General features: G+C 38.0%; 1 protein-coding gene across 1 annotated transcript in view; it reads right to left on the bottom strand.

Moving 5' to 3' along the window:
* Positions 1–1,094: 1,094 nt before the first annotated feature.
* The window catches only part of LOC126100445 (protein suppressor of forked), a 148,683-nt gene continuing 134,338 nt past the window's right edge, over positions 1,095–15,439 (bottom strand). Inside the window, 2 exon segments of the mRNA XM_049911052.1 lie at positions 1,095–1,477; positions 13,314–13,448. Coding sequence (XP_049767009.1) covers positions 1,239–1,477; positions 13,314–13,448 — 374 coding nt within the window. The 3' untranslated portion in view covers positions 1,095–1,238.

The following is a 15,439-nucleotide window of genomic DNA, read 5'->3' as shown; positions in this document are numbered from 1 at the left end:
AGAACTGAAAGCAGCAATGTGACACAAACGGCAGGCATAAGAGACACACTGCCCAACACATCTGTGCAAAGCTTCGTCGGATTTTAACAGTGTTTTCCATTTTGCGACCGATCAGAACTTACTTTCTGGATAGCCTTTGTATTAATGTGCCTGTATTATGTACATTTGTGTGTTGACAACATCCAAAACATTTATATTGCCTATGGATGGATCAATAAATAAATAAATAAATAAGAATGGAATATGTAACAGTGAAAACAAAAATTTATAATTTATGACCAACAGCTTTATTTACAAAAAAAACTCATTAAGCATGGTAGCCTAAAAGTTTTGTATTTACTACAAATCATACATAGTTTAATTCATTTGATTTATTTTGTGTTTATATGATATTAACTATATACAAGTATCAAAACGAGTCAACAATATTTTAAAATAAAAAGGCTTATTGTACTACAAATTCTTCTTGTACTTTTCAGACGTTCTTATTCATCCAAAATTTACAGAGCAACGCGACTCATGAGAACTGAAATATCTATAGTGTCAAATACTGTCACAACATACTGAAATGCACTTTTCAAGCACCTAGACCTCTGATCACCATCACAAAATGGTGAAATTACTGGAAACACACATTCTATTAACACAAAACAGACATGACTTCAAGCCAAAAGGTCATAAAATATTTCTATAAACTATATATTTTACAGTTCTTTTGTAAAATACAAATGGACTATCACACAGTAGCTAAAATCCATTTCATCTCTTAGCATAACTCTTCCACGTGTTTTGTGTGAATGATTCATGTCCTATTTATTGAAAGAGATGATACTACTGATTGTTCAGAATGGACGTGAAATTAACGAAAGTATGATATAACTAATGAGCACTGCCTTCTTTATCTCGTTTTAAAAGTAAGTACATGTGACCATAACATTTGTTTTTGTAGACAATACACTTTCATTGCTTCCCGATGTGAAGCAACATGTTTTTACATCAAAACTAGTAACTGAAGGGTGTAAATGTTACACATGGTACAATATTATGGGTAAGAACAGTACCTTGTTCGACTCATAAGTCGGTTTACAGTCATATTACTTGATAAAGTTGTGTTCAGTATGAAATTTTCTGAATGGCACAGTCATTATCAGGTGTGCTGTTGAACCAGAACTGTTTCGCATTGCTCGTATCCACATGGATCATTCGTCAATGTCCAATAAATACGAAGGTGCCTGATGTCATTTAACACGTTTCTGTTGGCGGGCACGATATATATCATTCACTGGTGGAGCACCAGTCATATCATCGTCCTCACTATCATCTCCACCAGCAGCTCCTAGCCTTCGGCGTCTCTTGTTGGTATACAGGTTACCTAAGGAGATTGAGCCCTCAGAGTTCTCATCAACAATCCAGTGCACCGATTTTGCTAGATCAAAAAGTTTTGTATCACATCCATTATCTGCTATAGGAGGGGGAGCTGAAACATTAAAACATGCACATTACTGTGGGTTCTACATTATAACGTAATACATAATATTCAAACAAATAAGAAACTGTCAATAGTAGAACTGGGGAACACAAATGGAAAAAGCAAAGAAAGAAAAGAAATATAAGGTTTTCAAAGCCAAATTTTTGGGATCAGATTGCATGCCTGAACACATGTAAAACATGAGTGAATCCAAGAAACCTAGCTGTTCTACTAGCACACACTTTTTGTATCCATGCACACTTCATTTAATAATCTCTTTCTTCCTATATTCTCTTTATTCCTAAGCGTTCATCATGTACTTATCATAATTTTTTTCTGCATCTTATGTTACTAGCTTTGAGATGGTGAAAGCAACATGTGTAATAATGGAATGAGTAAAAGGCTCGCAATGAATCAAATTTATTAGAGACTATTCATAAAAGGAAAAAAAATTACACCATAAGCGAATGAACATTGAGATAAAAATGAACTGTGTCTGTGTGTTATACTAGATGAAATATGGATTAATTAATTGCTTGTTGTTAGGATTTCGAGCACCCAAAAACTAGATTCTTATATTCCGATTAAAATTACTTTGTGACCAACATATTTTAGCGGCAAGGGAGAGGTGGAGGAGGTGGCAGCCATGTTTAACAAGGCACTGCAGCCTGAAACACCCCTGTTTTGTTCTTTATTGGGTTTTGTGAGATTACTGAAGCCACCAAACAATTAATTATTATAATTATATGACCATGTGCTTAATGGATGGAAGGCTATCGGTTTTTCTGCTGTGGTTTCAGGGGTATTTCAACCGAGTGCGGCTGTTCTGAGACAGAATAGTTAATGATTGAAAGTCTTTCTATTATTAAAGACCATAAAGGTTGCGATGTACAAACTGATATGTATTTTCTATAATAATACACAAATTCTGAGGCAATTGCTACATTCGCCTTACACTTTTATTACGGTTATATCCTTTTATTGCTTGCTGATTTTAAGTACTTCATTACACATAATGATGATGGTTAACATTCACAACAATCCTCACTGCAATCCATGGTTGATGTTGGCCGACACGGTTGCCGCGAAACACATAATTCGGCACTTGTCACTTGTTTTCACATCACTCTCAGATCGGCATCGATGAGGGTCAACCCCACGATGATCAGGGGAACGCGCTCATTTGTCATACTCCGGTGTATTTACCGTTTACAGCTCATTCGACCACCATTCTTGCCCGTCTCTCCAGTACTACTGCTCACTCGACACTCATCTCACTGCCTCCCGCAGCACTCGACAATCGACTCCTGTCTGCTATCGACCTGGGTGTCTGATACTAATATCTATGTTCGTGGGATCACAGATCCCTTACAATCCTACATACAAAACAGGTAACACAGCAAGCACGTGGCACTCGAGAAAGAACTATGGTTGGATGGCAGCTGGCCCATGCCACTTGTCTCACTGAAATGTCAATCAGAAAGCAATATTAATCAGAATACAGGACTGGTCTGATAGAACACAACATATTTCAGAGATATACTTTCATTCTTTCTGTTTTCACTGCTTGCCTTCCTGAGTCATGGACAGGGTTAATTATTTTTTTATTCTTTTTACTGGTAGGTGATTCAGATATCAGATAGTATCCATCTGGATGCTCAAGCAGAGATTTTGTTTCCTCAAAAAATTTCATAGAAATATTCAGTTAGAAATTCAAAATTTCCCTGAACTAGATTTCATGGCAGCAAATGAAATTCTCTGAGTTGTCACATCACTTTGTTGGGATTTCTTCATGTTTGGCTAGGATAGAAGCCAAAAAGATGACCATAATGTTCAATCACAAAAGTTTGTAAAACAGCATGCAGCAACAATGGCAAATAAAAACATGTGAGATATATTAGTCAATTTAACTTACTGTGTGATAATTTAAAGTACGCAAGAAATATTCACACAAAAACCATTTGAATCGTCCTAACTATAATGTTATACTAATAGATTTTGATAGCAATAACACATTATGTTTCAAACTGGAATTCTCTTCCCTGTAATTGCTGTTAACATTAAGTATGACACTGCAAGCAAGTCAGCAAACTACTGATTTGCATTGAAATTGGTAAAAGAGGACAGAAACCGGAATACTCAACGCCGTTCTACAAAACATCCGCGTTCTAAAAAATTGAGTTTTTTTTTTTTTTCAATTAAAAAACCACCTTTGCCTTTGTGCAAATGATTAATTCATAGCAGCATGAAAAATTCTATCACAAGCTTGTTACACTCCATTGCACTAACAATCATGCAATAGGAAACAGACCTGTGTCCCTAGATTAGATTAATTTTACTTTTCGTTCGAACTGATGCACAGTGAGGAGACCCTCAGGGATGAGTGACATGTCAGAAAACATGAATACAAAATAAATATTTACAAAATAAGAACTGATATGCTAAAGTTCCTTCCACAGATCTCAAACGGAACTGCCATTGTGGATGTGGATTTAGTGAAAACGAAAAATCTTAAGCATGTTTACTTTTAAAAGGATATAAAACTTATCACCAAATATTAAATATTCAGTACAGTCATGTGCATACGCTAATTCTTAGCCATGCATCATCTAATTAAAAAATTAAATAAGCACTTATTTACAATGATTGCATTACTGCACAAAATTTGTACAGAAGTCAGATTGTACGCAATATTTACATTATCAATCAGGTCTGTTAAGAAATTCATAAATGGAGTGGAAGGAGTTGGTCTCAAACTGGACTTTGTTATTAGTTAAACTTTTTATGGCTTCTGGCATGTTTTCGAAAATGTGTACTGCTGAATAGTGGACATCTCTCTCAATCACAGTAAGTGAATTTACAGCTTTGTAAAAGATTTTCTAATTTCTGGTACTGATTCCATGAACTAAGCTATTGGTGTGAAAAAAAAGAATAATTTTTTATTACAGATTACATTAAGGAATAAATTTATTGGGTAGCAGTAGTTAGTATCCACAGTTCCTTACACTGTCTGCAAGACATTCTTGAGTTAACACCACAAATAATTCATACTGCATGTTTTTGGGCTTGGAAAATTTTAGTTTGGCTTGATGAGCTGCACCAGAAAATAATCCCACATGACATTATGGAATGAAAGTAAGCATATTACTCTAGCTTTTTTTATTTTTATGTCACCTATGTCTGACAACCTTCGCATAGCAAATGGAGATATCTTTAGGTGCTTCATCTGTTCTGTGGGATTCTCTTCCCAATTAAATTTGTTATCAACTTGTAATCCCAAAAATTTAATACTGACAACTTCAACTGCTTGTCATCATATTTTAGGCTTTTTTTGCAAGGTTGAGTGACAGAGAATTGGCTAGGAACAATTTAGTAATGTCCATGAAAACTTCATTAGCTGACCTTCCTAAGGCTACACTTGACTTACTATTTACTGCAATGTTTGTATCATCTGCAAACAAAATAAACTTGGCATCTGTTGATGTTACTGATGAATGGTCATTGATATACACAAGTAAGGGACCTGGAATGGAACCTTGGTGGACACCACATATTATTTGTTCCAATGCCTCACAACTTAATACACATCTCTTTCCTGTTGACATCCTTTATCTCCTAGCAGAGATATAGGACTTGAAATATTTTGTAGCATTTCCTGTTACAACATAATATTCTAATTGATTTAAAGGGATATTGTGATTTACACAGTCAAATGCCTTTGACAGATCACAAAATATGCCAGTAGCCCATAATTCTCAATGCTGTAACCCTTTCGAAATCCGATTTATGGCCTGGATAGTATTTTACTTGTGGTCAGACAGTTAAGAACATGACTGTATATTATCTTTTCTAAAATTTTTAAGAATGTGGGTAGAAGTTAAATTGGAGGGAAAGTTTGATGGTATTTCTTTATCTCCTTCCTTACACAAAGCCAACGGCCTTGCTGCAGTGGTAACACTGGTTCCCATCAGAGCATCGAAGTTGAGCACTGTCAGGCTGGGCTTTCACTTGGAGGGGTGACGATCTGGTCTGTCAAGCGCTGTTGGCAAGTGTAATGCACTCAGTCCTTGAGATGCAAATGGAGGAGTTACTTGATTAAGAAGTAGTGGCTCCGGTCTCGTAAACTGACTTACAGCCGGGAGAGCGGTGTGCTGACCACATGCCCCTCCATATCAGATCCAGCGATGGGCCTTCATGACCTGTTAGGGCAGAGTTTAGCTTTTTCTGTTATACATAGACTTAACTTTAGCATATTTCAACCAGGAAGTGTTCCATAAATAAAATATTAGCCACACAAATACCTTAAAATGTCACTACACTTAGAGGCACACTCTTTACTCCGCTATATTGACACATTATCAAAGTATCTAGAATTTTTTGATTTTACAGATTTTATGGTGAACATTATTTCTATTGGTGCTGTGAAGGCCATATTCATATTATTATAGTTATTTGTAGTACTGGTCTGAGATATTCCATGGCAGCATCTACTGAACCTGACACTCCCATCCTTTAAGTAACAGTTATGAAGTGCTTATTGAAAAGTTCAGCAACACTGCACACATCTGTTACCCATGTATCATTTATTCTTAATGCCATGTGCTCCTTTTCATCTCTGCTTCTACCAGTCTCTTCCTTCACTATATCTCATATTGTCTTCATTTCGTTATCTGATGTGACTATCCTTATCTGGTAATTCATTTGCTTTGATGCCCATATTACTACCTTCAGTATTTTGCAGTATGTTTTGTACTGATGTATAGCATTTACAACAGAGCTGTTTCTGACTCTTACTGTTTTCTTTTGGTCTAACATGGTACCTTTATTCCTTAAGCAATCCATAGCTTTTTTGTAAACTTCAGTCTAATTTGGGTTAGATTTGAGGGGAAACAGCTTTCAGATAAGTTAAGGACATTATTAATAAAAGTATTGTACTGCTCATCCATGCTGTCAGCACTGTACACTTCAGTCCAATTCATGTCCAAGAAGTTTCCTAAAACAATCAATTTTTGCCTTACTAACTATCCTCCTGAACCCATATTTAGCAGATTGCATGCCCTAATCAGCTTTAACATTTAGCAAAAGGTTTGTTCATCATACAATTCTATAAAGGTATTACCAATGGCTGTCTTTGAGCCCTCAGCTATTCTAGTTGGATAATGAAGATATACAAGGTTGGCAAGAGCACTGCAGGTATCTGCAATCAAGCAATAAACATTACAACAATTTCATGTACTTCTTCATCTTCCTTTTCATGATTTCAGAAACAACTACCACTGGAGCAGAATCTCCTAGCAGTTTGTAGCAAAATAACTCAATATATTTCTTTCTGCCAATGAATAGTCTTTCAGAACTGCCTTGTTATTCTAGTAGATACTAGTTCCCTGAGGATTTAACATTTTCCAGACAAATCATCACATTGTTGTGTATTTGGGGTATACTGAAATGTTGATCATCTTGCAAATTTATGCGCTGCATCTTAATAAATTCTCTCAAACAATTATCACGTTTCCAAGTGGAATTTTTTGACAGCTATTTTAGTTCAAGAGAGCATAGTGTGCAAGTTGACTTGATTCAAAACAGAAAAAACTCACTGTGGACAAAAACACACAAACCCTTGTTGAGACACTACATCACAAAAACAAAGATGTGGTCCGAACAAAGTAAGTTCAACAAAACTTGTGCTCCTCTATATGACCTACAACTGCATTCTATTTTGGTTTTTGGTATTTGGTAAGCAAAAGAGTCAGCAGCACCCCGACCCACCATAAGAGTGCATGAAAGAGTACACTATCACATGACTGTGGCAATGAACAGAGAATATCTACATCTCTACTGTGTGTTACAAAGAGTACTTGATGTAACATTATCATATCCCCATTTTTTGTTTCATTCACAAACAATATGCAGCAAATCCATACAAGTTTGAATTTTTTTTATATGCCCATCATGGTCAATTCCTAAAACACAACATGTCCCAGAGATACAACAGGAACACTCATTCAAAGCAAAAAAGCATAGTAAATGTGGGCTCTAAAATGCATATGGCAAGAATTGTGAGCACTTATTTAGGACAAGAGATGTGTTTCACTGTGACAAAGATAAAAGACACAGTATAACCCACTTTTATGTTCCAGGAATTATTGTGTTTCCACCGTTTATGGCATTTTTTATCACTCCTGTCAAATTTCCTATGTCCACAATGTTAATTCACAGCCGATTTTGCATCAACATATTTATAATTTTCCCGCAATTAATGCTTTATGAAAAAATGTTCACGGAAAAGAAAACTGACGTAAAATGACGCCAGCACGATGTTGGCCATCAAGTAGTGTTTACAAACATTATGTGGTTAAGTTCCTTGCCACAAGGGTGCTCTACTTAGTGGATTTAAACTGGTAAATGTGTAAAAGTTGGAACAATTCATGCTGTATCGCCTGCCGCTGTCAAACTCTACTCTGCATGGTGGCTGATAAGAGTAACTAGGTTTGTACAAATAAAGGTATCATGACCAATCACAATCATTTCCGAACTGACTCTACAGCGCATGTGCAGTTTTGTGATTATTGTGATTGTCATCACACCTCTGTTGAACCATATTTAGTGTGTTTCGGCTTTTAGCTGCTTGTAGCATTAGTTGACACCTTTATTCAGTTTGCGTTGCTCAGATGCTTTTGGTTTAAACACAGCGCAAATTACGTATATTCTCATGCTGAACAAAATGTGTTTCAAGGGTTCGTTCTCGTTAAGTGTAGTATTTACATATGTATTTTTTGTGATGTTACACAAAAAAGCAATGTGAGTGATAGTTGTCATGTGTGTGTGATTTTCTACATAACTGAGGAAGCAGAGCATAGGATAACCTCGAACAGACGACTACAGTTCAAGAGATGCAGAACAACACATATGCAAACACTACACAAAATACTTATGTAAATATTTGCACTTGATTATCGAGAAAAAATTCTCGAAACACATTGTGCTAAGCATGAAAAAATATGTAACTGATGCGGTGTTTCATTATTTAAATAATGAATGACAGTGATAGGTGTTCCAAAAACTTCAATGACAACGTATGAAATTGAGTCAAAGATTTCTGCTTCCCAATTATCAGTTCCCATTATATCGGCCGTTTTTTTATATAATAAACCATTTTCACTGTATATGCATTTTAGAGCTCATATTTACTAGACTTTTTTGCTTCAAATGATAATTCGTGTCATACCCCTGTATATTGACCATTCTTCCTGGGACACACTGTATACATATGACATTGGAATTTTAACAACAAAACTCGGCATGATGTGCAATGCCTTTCTTTTAACTTCTGCCACTGGATTTCGATGAGTATCTCTCTAATGCTTTCACGTTTCCTAAATCGGCAGTACTGCTCTACATTTGATCTTCTGTGTCTCCTGTATTAACGCTACCTGTTAAGGTGTAAAAATATCAAGATTGATATCAGAAAGTACCTGGTCTAAATGAGTTAACATATAGAGATAATAAAAGCAATGAGTACAGGCTGCTAAGCTCTATTAAGTTTTGCAACAGTAACTTAATAGATTGCCTGTAACACAGGAAAGTCTAGCCACAAACACAGTTGATGCAACATCCAAACTATTTAGGGTCTTGAGTTTCAAGAACAAATTCAAGAGCTTTGTTGGAGTATTTGTTCATACTGTCTTCTGTGATTAAATATTCCTTTATCATTATAGGGAAATACAGTGAAGATTCAAAGTAAATTTATGAATACTTCATTACAATCTGTCAACAAAACTAATCAATTTTTCAAAAATATAATGTAACTGGATAGATACGAAATCTACTCATGCACACACACACACACACACACACACACACACACACACAAAGGTTAATCTTAGTGTTGTTCTGCTGCTGCTGCTTAATGAGTAGATTTTGCACCTATCCAGTTTCATTACATTCTGTGTTGTCTCAAGTTAATGTACAAACAGCAAAAGCAGGAAACTTGTCCATCTTTGGAAATATCCTGTATATTGATACATTAGTTATTTATTATAACTCTGTAAATAAATGTGCTGATTTTAATTTTCATTATTGTAGCTGCTATCAGAGTGGTGAACATAGCAGAAGCTGGGCAGTGAAAATATCCTCAATAAGAGAAGATGTATCACACAATATGTCATCCATAGCATCATTCTGTCTGTCATGAGCTCTTCCTCATCGGTACTGAACATTTAGCATTGGTTTTAAGGTTCATGCAGGCATGCAAAAAATCACAACAAATATTACACAAAGAAATTAGTGAGGTAGTCTTCCAAGTATATTAATTTTACAAGAAAGAAACAGAAAAAACTATGTCCTCACATACTGGATTTGGTCATGAGTGGATGCAGTATTACAGTGCCGATTCCAGTTTCCACTTGGAGAAAGGGTAATTGTATGACTCAGAATTGTTGGATTTGCAGACCAATTTCCTTCTCTACAGTTGCATGATAGCTGCAAAATGCTGGATCCTGGCTGGTATTGGCAGTAGTCTTTGCTATGTGTTCTGCTATAAAACTTCCTGGCAGATTAAAACTGTGTGCCAGACCGAGACTCGAACTCGGGACCTTTGCCTTTCATGGGCAAGTGCTCTACCAACTGAGCTACCCAAGCACGACTCACGCCCTGTCCTCACAGCTTTACTTCTGCCAGTATCTCGTCTCCTACCTTCCAAACATTATGTTCTGCTATAGTCTGAGCAGTGTCTCCGGATGCTGTTTGGAGACACCCATTTCAGCACTGCTGCTATTGGTTAACAACTGTGTTTACCAGAAATCATCGTGATGGGTTCCCATACTTTTGTAGAACAAGTGGAACAGTTTATGAAGTCCAGGAACACTTTCCACGACCTTTGCTTGCTCTCCTTAATTATACATTGAGCCTTGGCTCTCTCAACTCTAAAGGCTGTGAGGTTGTTGGCTGTTGAGGGGCATTTAAACTGTTGAAAAGCCACAGCGGGCCTGTCCTGGATTCCTGAATGACACTCATCATCACTCCATCGAGGTATTGGTTGCCTTATAATATTACCTGAAGACTTTGGGATAGATAAGTCAGTGGCATGTTGGATGGTCATGTAATGTGGTCCGCCCATTGCTGGACTTTGTTGCGGTGTTCAAACACAGCGAGCTGTCTGAACAATGTCCAGTTAGCCACGATGACCATCCATTTTTGTGGCTTCTGTTTAGGTACTGGTGGAAGCGGAGAAGAAAGTGGTCACTGGAATGAAAGTCACCAATAACTTCCCACCGAACAGCATCTGCGAAGGCTGGATAGTAAAAAGAGAGGATGATGGGTAAGAATGACTCAGTTATCAGCACAGAAATGAATGGGAGTACCTGTGTTCAGTATGTACAGCTCGTGAGATGTCATGACAGTCTCCAAAACCAGGTCCTGAAGGCAAGTAGAGGTAGAGCCCCACAAGACATGATGGGCATTGAAGTGTGCCAGTGGGAGAAATGGTCGGCGAGTTGTTCCATAAGATCTGTGAGAACCTCAGAGTCTACGGCATCTTGCAGAGGTTAATACAGTGAGCAAACAGCAATCCTCCAACACACCTTAACTTCAACTGCAGCTGCTTGCAGGTGAGCAGCCAAGGGGAGACCACAAGAGTGGTGCACATTATTGACAAACACAGTAATCCCTCAATTGGCCCTTTCCCCTGTCATGCCCTCCAGGCAATAGAGCATATAGCCCAGTAGTAGTGGGGCATCAGATGTTTTAAAATGAGTTTGCTGCAAAAGCAAGCATTGGAGGCACCACTGTGCTAGGAGTTTCAGTTCCCCCACACCCATCCTGAATCTATTAAAGTTCCACTGTAAGATGGGAAGCATCTAACATGGGGGTAGAACTTTCATCCTGATTTTTTGCCATGGAGGGGAGCCCGTAAAGAGTGAAGGCTCTGCCTTGAAGGGAGAAGATTGCCCAGCCCGACATCAAGGTCCATTGCCTCTGAGCAAGATTTGAGAAAGACATTAGACAGGATGTCAACCACATTGGACTGTGTACTTCCCATCTCAGTCAGTGGGCAATTCTTTGTCTTCAACTTTGATTTTTTGATCTGAGGTGGTTTCACTGCCACAAATGAGGAAGTGGTAATGGCAGCAATAGATAGTGGACCAGACGGAATCTTTGGAGGGGAAAGGGAGTCCTGCAACAACAGCAACATGGCATTTTCTGAAGTTCTGAGGAGAGTTACATGCTTTGACATAACTGCAGCAGCAGCAGCAGCAGCAGCAACAGCAGCAGCAAAGGTGCATTGTGCCAACACCAGCGACCTGCTTTTGCATAGCAGCATCGGCTTTCTGCATTGGTTGTTTAAGAAACAAAGCGAAGGAGGTAGCAAAAATTGGGGACAGTATGACCTTATACATCTTTTTGGCCTCAATATACAGGATGTGCGTCATAGTCTTAAGCTCTTGTATCTTACGTTCTTCAAGATACATGCTGCAGTCCCAACCAACAGGGTTAGCCCTAGATCAATTCACACACTTCATAGGAGATGAACAAGCGACTCCTTCATCGACGGCCTTACCGCATTTAAAACAAATGGTTCCTCTGTGACACCCAAGAGCAGTATGACCAAAACACTAGCATTTGAAACAATGCATTGAGCTGGGGACATAAACCCTTGGAAGGAACTCCTGAGTCAAGAGAACTGGCTACACAAGCCCTCTTGTTTGATTGGATGTCAGGCACTAACAGCAGCTCACCCTTTCTGCTGGGAGGAAGAGGAGAGAATTTTGAGGATTCTATCATGGTCCCACGAACAGCTTGGGAAATAAAAGTCCACCTACACAGAGCCCCACATGCCTAGGTAGGCTTTATACAACTGAGGTGTCATAGGTTCCCCAGAGGTTGGTCGCTAACAACTGTTCCACCTCAACAGCCATGCACCTCATCAGCACACCTCGAGACTGAAGTAGTAGTAGTAGTAGTAGTAGTAGTAGTTTTTTCCGCAAGGTCAACCCAATATGCCCATTCCCTGTGGCACACAATGTTCCACCTTCACACCACACTGTATTCGCTGAAGCATGCCCACATCTCGCAGTGACAGAGGATTGGTGACATTTACCAGTCCCAGCCCAGGAACCTGGGGTCACCTAGCCCATACCCAGAAAACAAATGCTGACTCCCTTGGGGCATGGCAATACATACTGCAAAAACTAGTAATCCTATAACTGTGTTAACACAGGAACCTTGGCAAACAAACTGGTTTTCAAAAGAAGACTACAGTACATCCTTTTTTCAATTTAACACTTCTGTGATACAATGGTAGTTAACTGATATGCTAAACAGCAACGTTCTCAATAACAGTATACTGAAAGGTATTTTATTCATCTATTTCACTATCTCACTACTACACCACAATGTTTACATGGTCACAAATATACCAAACTTGGAATGGTCTTTCCTGTTTGTTAATTTTCATGCAGATACAACTGATAATGTTCCAGTTCAAAATTTATATAATTACTGGAAAGAGCAAAATACTTCAATTTTGATTAATCAAAAACTGACATGCTGAACAATGAGTTTATTAATATGTCTGGATCATGACAAACCTCATTTATGAGAGGGAGAAACATTCATGTTCATTCTTTCAACTATTTTCATGCACCTAAATCCAGGTAAACTAGTGGAGTACCAGCAACAGACACTGAACTTGTTGTTTTTGTTGTTGTTGTTGTTGTTATATGAAATATTTGTTACATGTACTCACATGGTGCGTGAACTGTTACAAATGTAAAAGTCAAGTCCTACTATATTAAACAAGTTCAGTCCAACTGTTAAACTTCCAAATTTCTCATTTGCAAGTACTTACGATTGTCAGGCAGCTGTATCTTGTTGAAGACCTCCAATAACAAATCAACAGCAACAAATGGTCCCCGAAAGCACCCTGGTGGTGGAAGTAAGGTGCACAGCTGTGCAGCTGCTGGAGGGATCGGGAATACACCACCTACAAGAGAAAGCATGAAACAAAGTATTTAAATCACTAACATTACACTAAGCAGATTCAGAAGCATGTAGGTTGCAGTAGGTACTGGGAGATGAAGAAACTTGCACAGGACAGGGTAGCATGGAGAGCTGCATCAAACCAGTCTCAGGACTGAAGACAACAACAACAACAACAACAACAACAACAACAACATTATGGAAATACTACACTCTACAATTCCACGTCTCAACATTGATTCTGCATAGCCATAAAAGAAAACACTCTTTTTATCAAACCTGCAGTTCGGTATGTGTGTTTTTTTGCAAGTTGCCATACGCAATTCATAGCTATATCACCAGTTAAAGCAGTTGTTACAGTTTCTAAGCTCAACATCTTCTTTGACAACAGAATCCCAGTAGTTAAATACATGGGTTACGGCACAAAAGTACTTCCTCGGATTTTATTATCAAAAAAGCCAATGTGATCAGAATACAGAACAATAGCTGTAATTGAAACAGCAGTATAACCTTTGAGGTGCACCGGAATGAGCATTAGATACTGTAAGACTACAGAGAAATAAGTTGAGTCATCCATCACATAATGGGATCAGTATCACTACTTATGACCCTCCATCAGACATCGACATAATCTCTGGTAACATATGGATGTCTCCATGACATAATTCAGCCAATACAATACAGAGGTATCATTTGGCCTATTAGTATGACAGTTAACTCTTGATGATGATAGAGGAAACCAATGAGCCTGATTTTACAAAATGTTCCAAAAAGACAAGCAGGCTGAGAAACATTCTAAAAAAGACCTCAATTAAGAACACCATAAGCTGACAAAAGCCAGAAAATTCCATTACATGGCAGAAATTGGGGATTTTTTTGTGTGAAAATAGGACAGAAAACTAAAGAGCGATTTTTCTGTAAGAACTTTCACAGACGATGGCAGGAAAGACAAAAAGCTAAAAACGAAACTGCCTACAATGAAGAAATTTTACGGGCTGTGATGGTTCCAAACCATTTTTTAATTGCAAGTGGTCGCAGACTTGTAACATAAAGAGTAAAAATAGACAATGCTAAAAAGGAATATTCTCATTATAGTGAGGTGATACAAATAATCATTTCACCTGCCATCTGGAAAATGCTGAAAGAGTGTGTCTTTCACAGAATAATAGGGTGGGCTCCAAAAAACAAATTAACAGCAAATGAGCATCAAAGGGCATAGCGGCAATGTCTGCTTGTGTCTGTGTATGTGCGGATGGATATGTGTGTGAGTACGCGAGTGTATACCTGTCCCTTTTCCCCCCTAAGGTAAGTCTTTCCGTTCCCGGAATTGGAATGACTCCTTACCCTCTCCCTTAAAACCCACATCCTTTCATCTTTCCCTCTCCTTCCGTCTTTCTTGACGAAGCAACCGCGGGTTGCGAAAGCTTGAATTTTGTGTGTATGTTTGTGTGTCTATCAACCTACCAGCGCTTTTTTTGTGTGTGTGTGTGTGTGTGTGTGTGTGTGTGTGTGTCTATATACCAAACAAAAGCGCTGGCAGGTCGATAGACACACAAACAAACACAAACATACACACAAAATTCTAGCTTTGCCTTTACAAATGTCTGCTTGTGTCTGTGTATGTGTGGATGGATATGTGTGTGTGTGCGAGTGTAAACCTGTCCTTTTTTCCCCCTAAGGTAAGTCTTTCCGCTCCCGGGATTGGAATGACTCCTTACCCTCTCCCTTAAAACCCAATCCTTTTGTCTTTCCCTCTCCTTCCCTCTTTCCTGACGAGGCAACCGTTGGTTGCGAAAGCTAGAGTTTTGTGTGTATGTTTGTGTTTGTTTGTGTGTCTATCGACCTGCCAGCACTTTTGTTGGGTAAGTCTCATCATCTTTCTTTTTAAATATATTTTTCCCACGTGGAATGTTTCCCTCTATTATATATATATATATATATATATATATATATATATATATATATATATATATATATATATATTTAAAAACAAAG

The sequence above is a fragment of the Schistocerca cancellata genome, chromosome 9 (genome assembly GCF_023864275.1).
Source record: "Schistocerca cancellata isolate TAMUIC-IGC-003103 chromosome 9, iqSchCanc2.1, whole genome shotgun sequence".
Lineage (NCBI taxonomy): Eukaryota > Metazoa > Arthropoda > Insecta > Orthoptera > Acrididae > Schistocerca > Schistocerca cancellata.
This window is presented reverse-complemented; position numbering and strand designations above follow the sequence as displayed.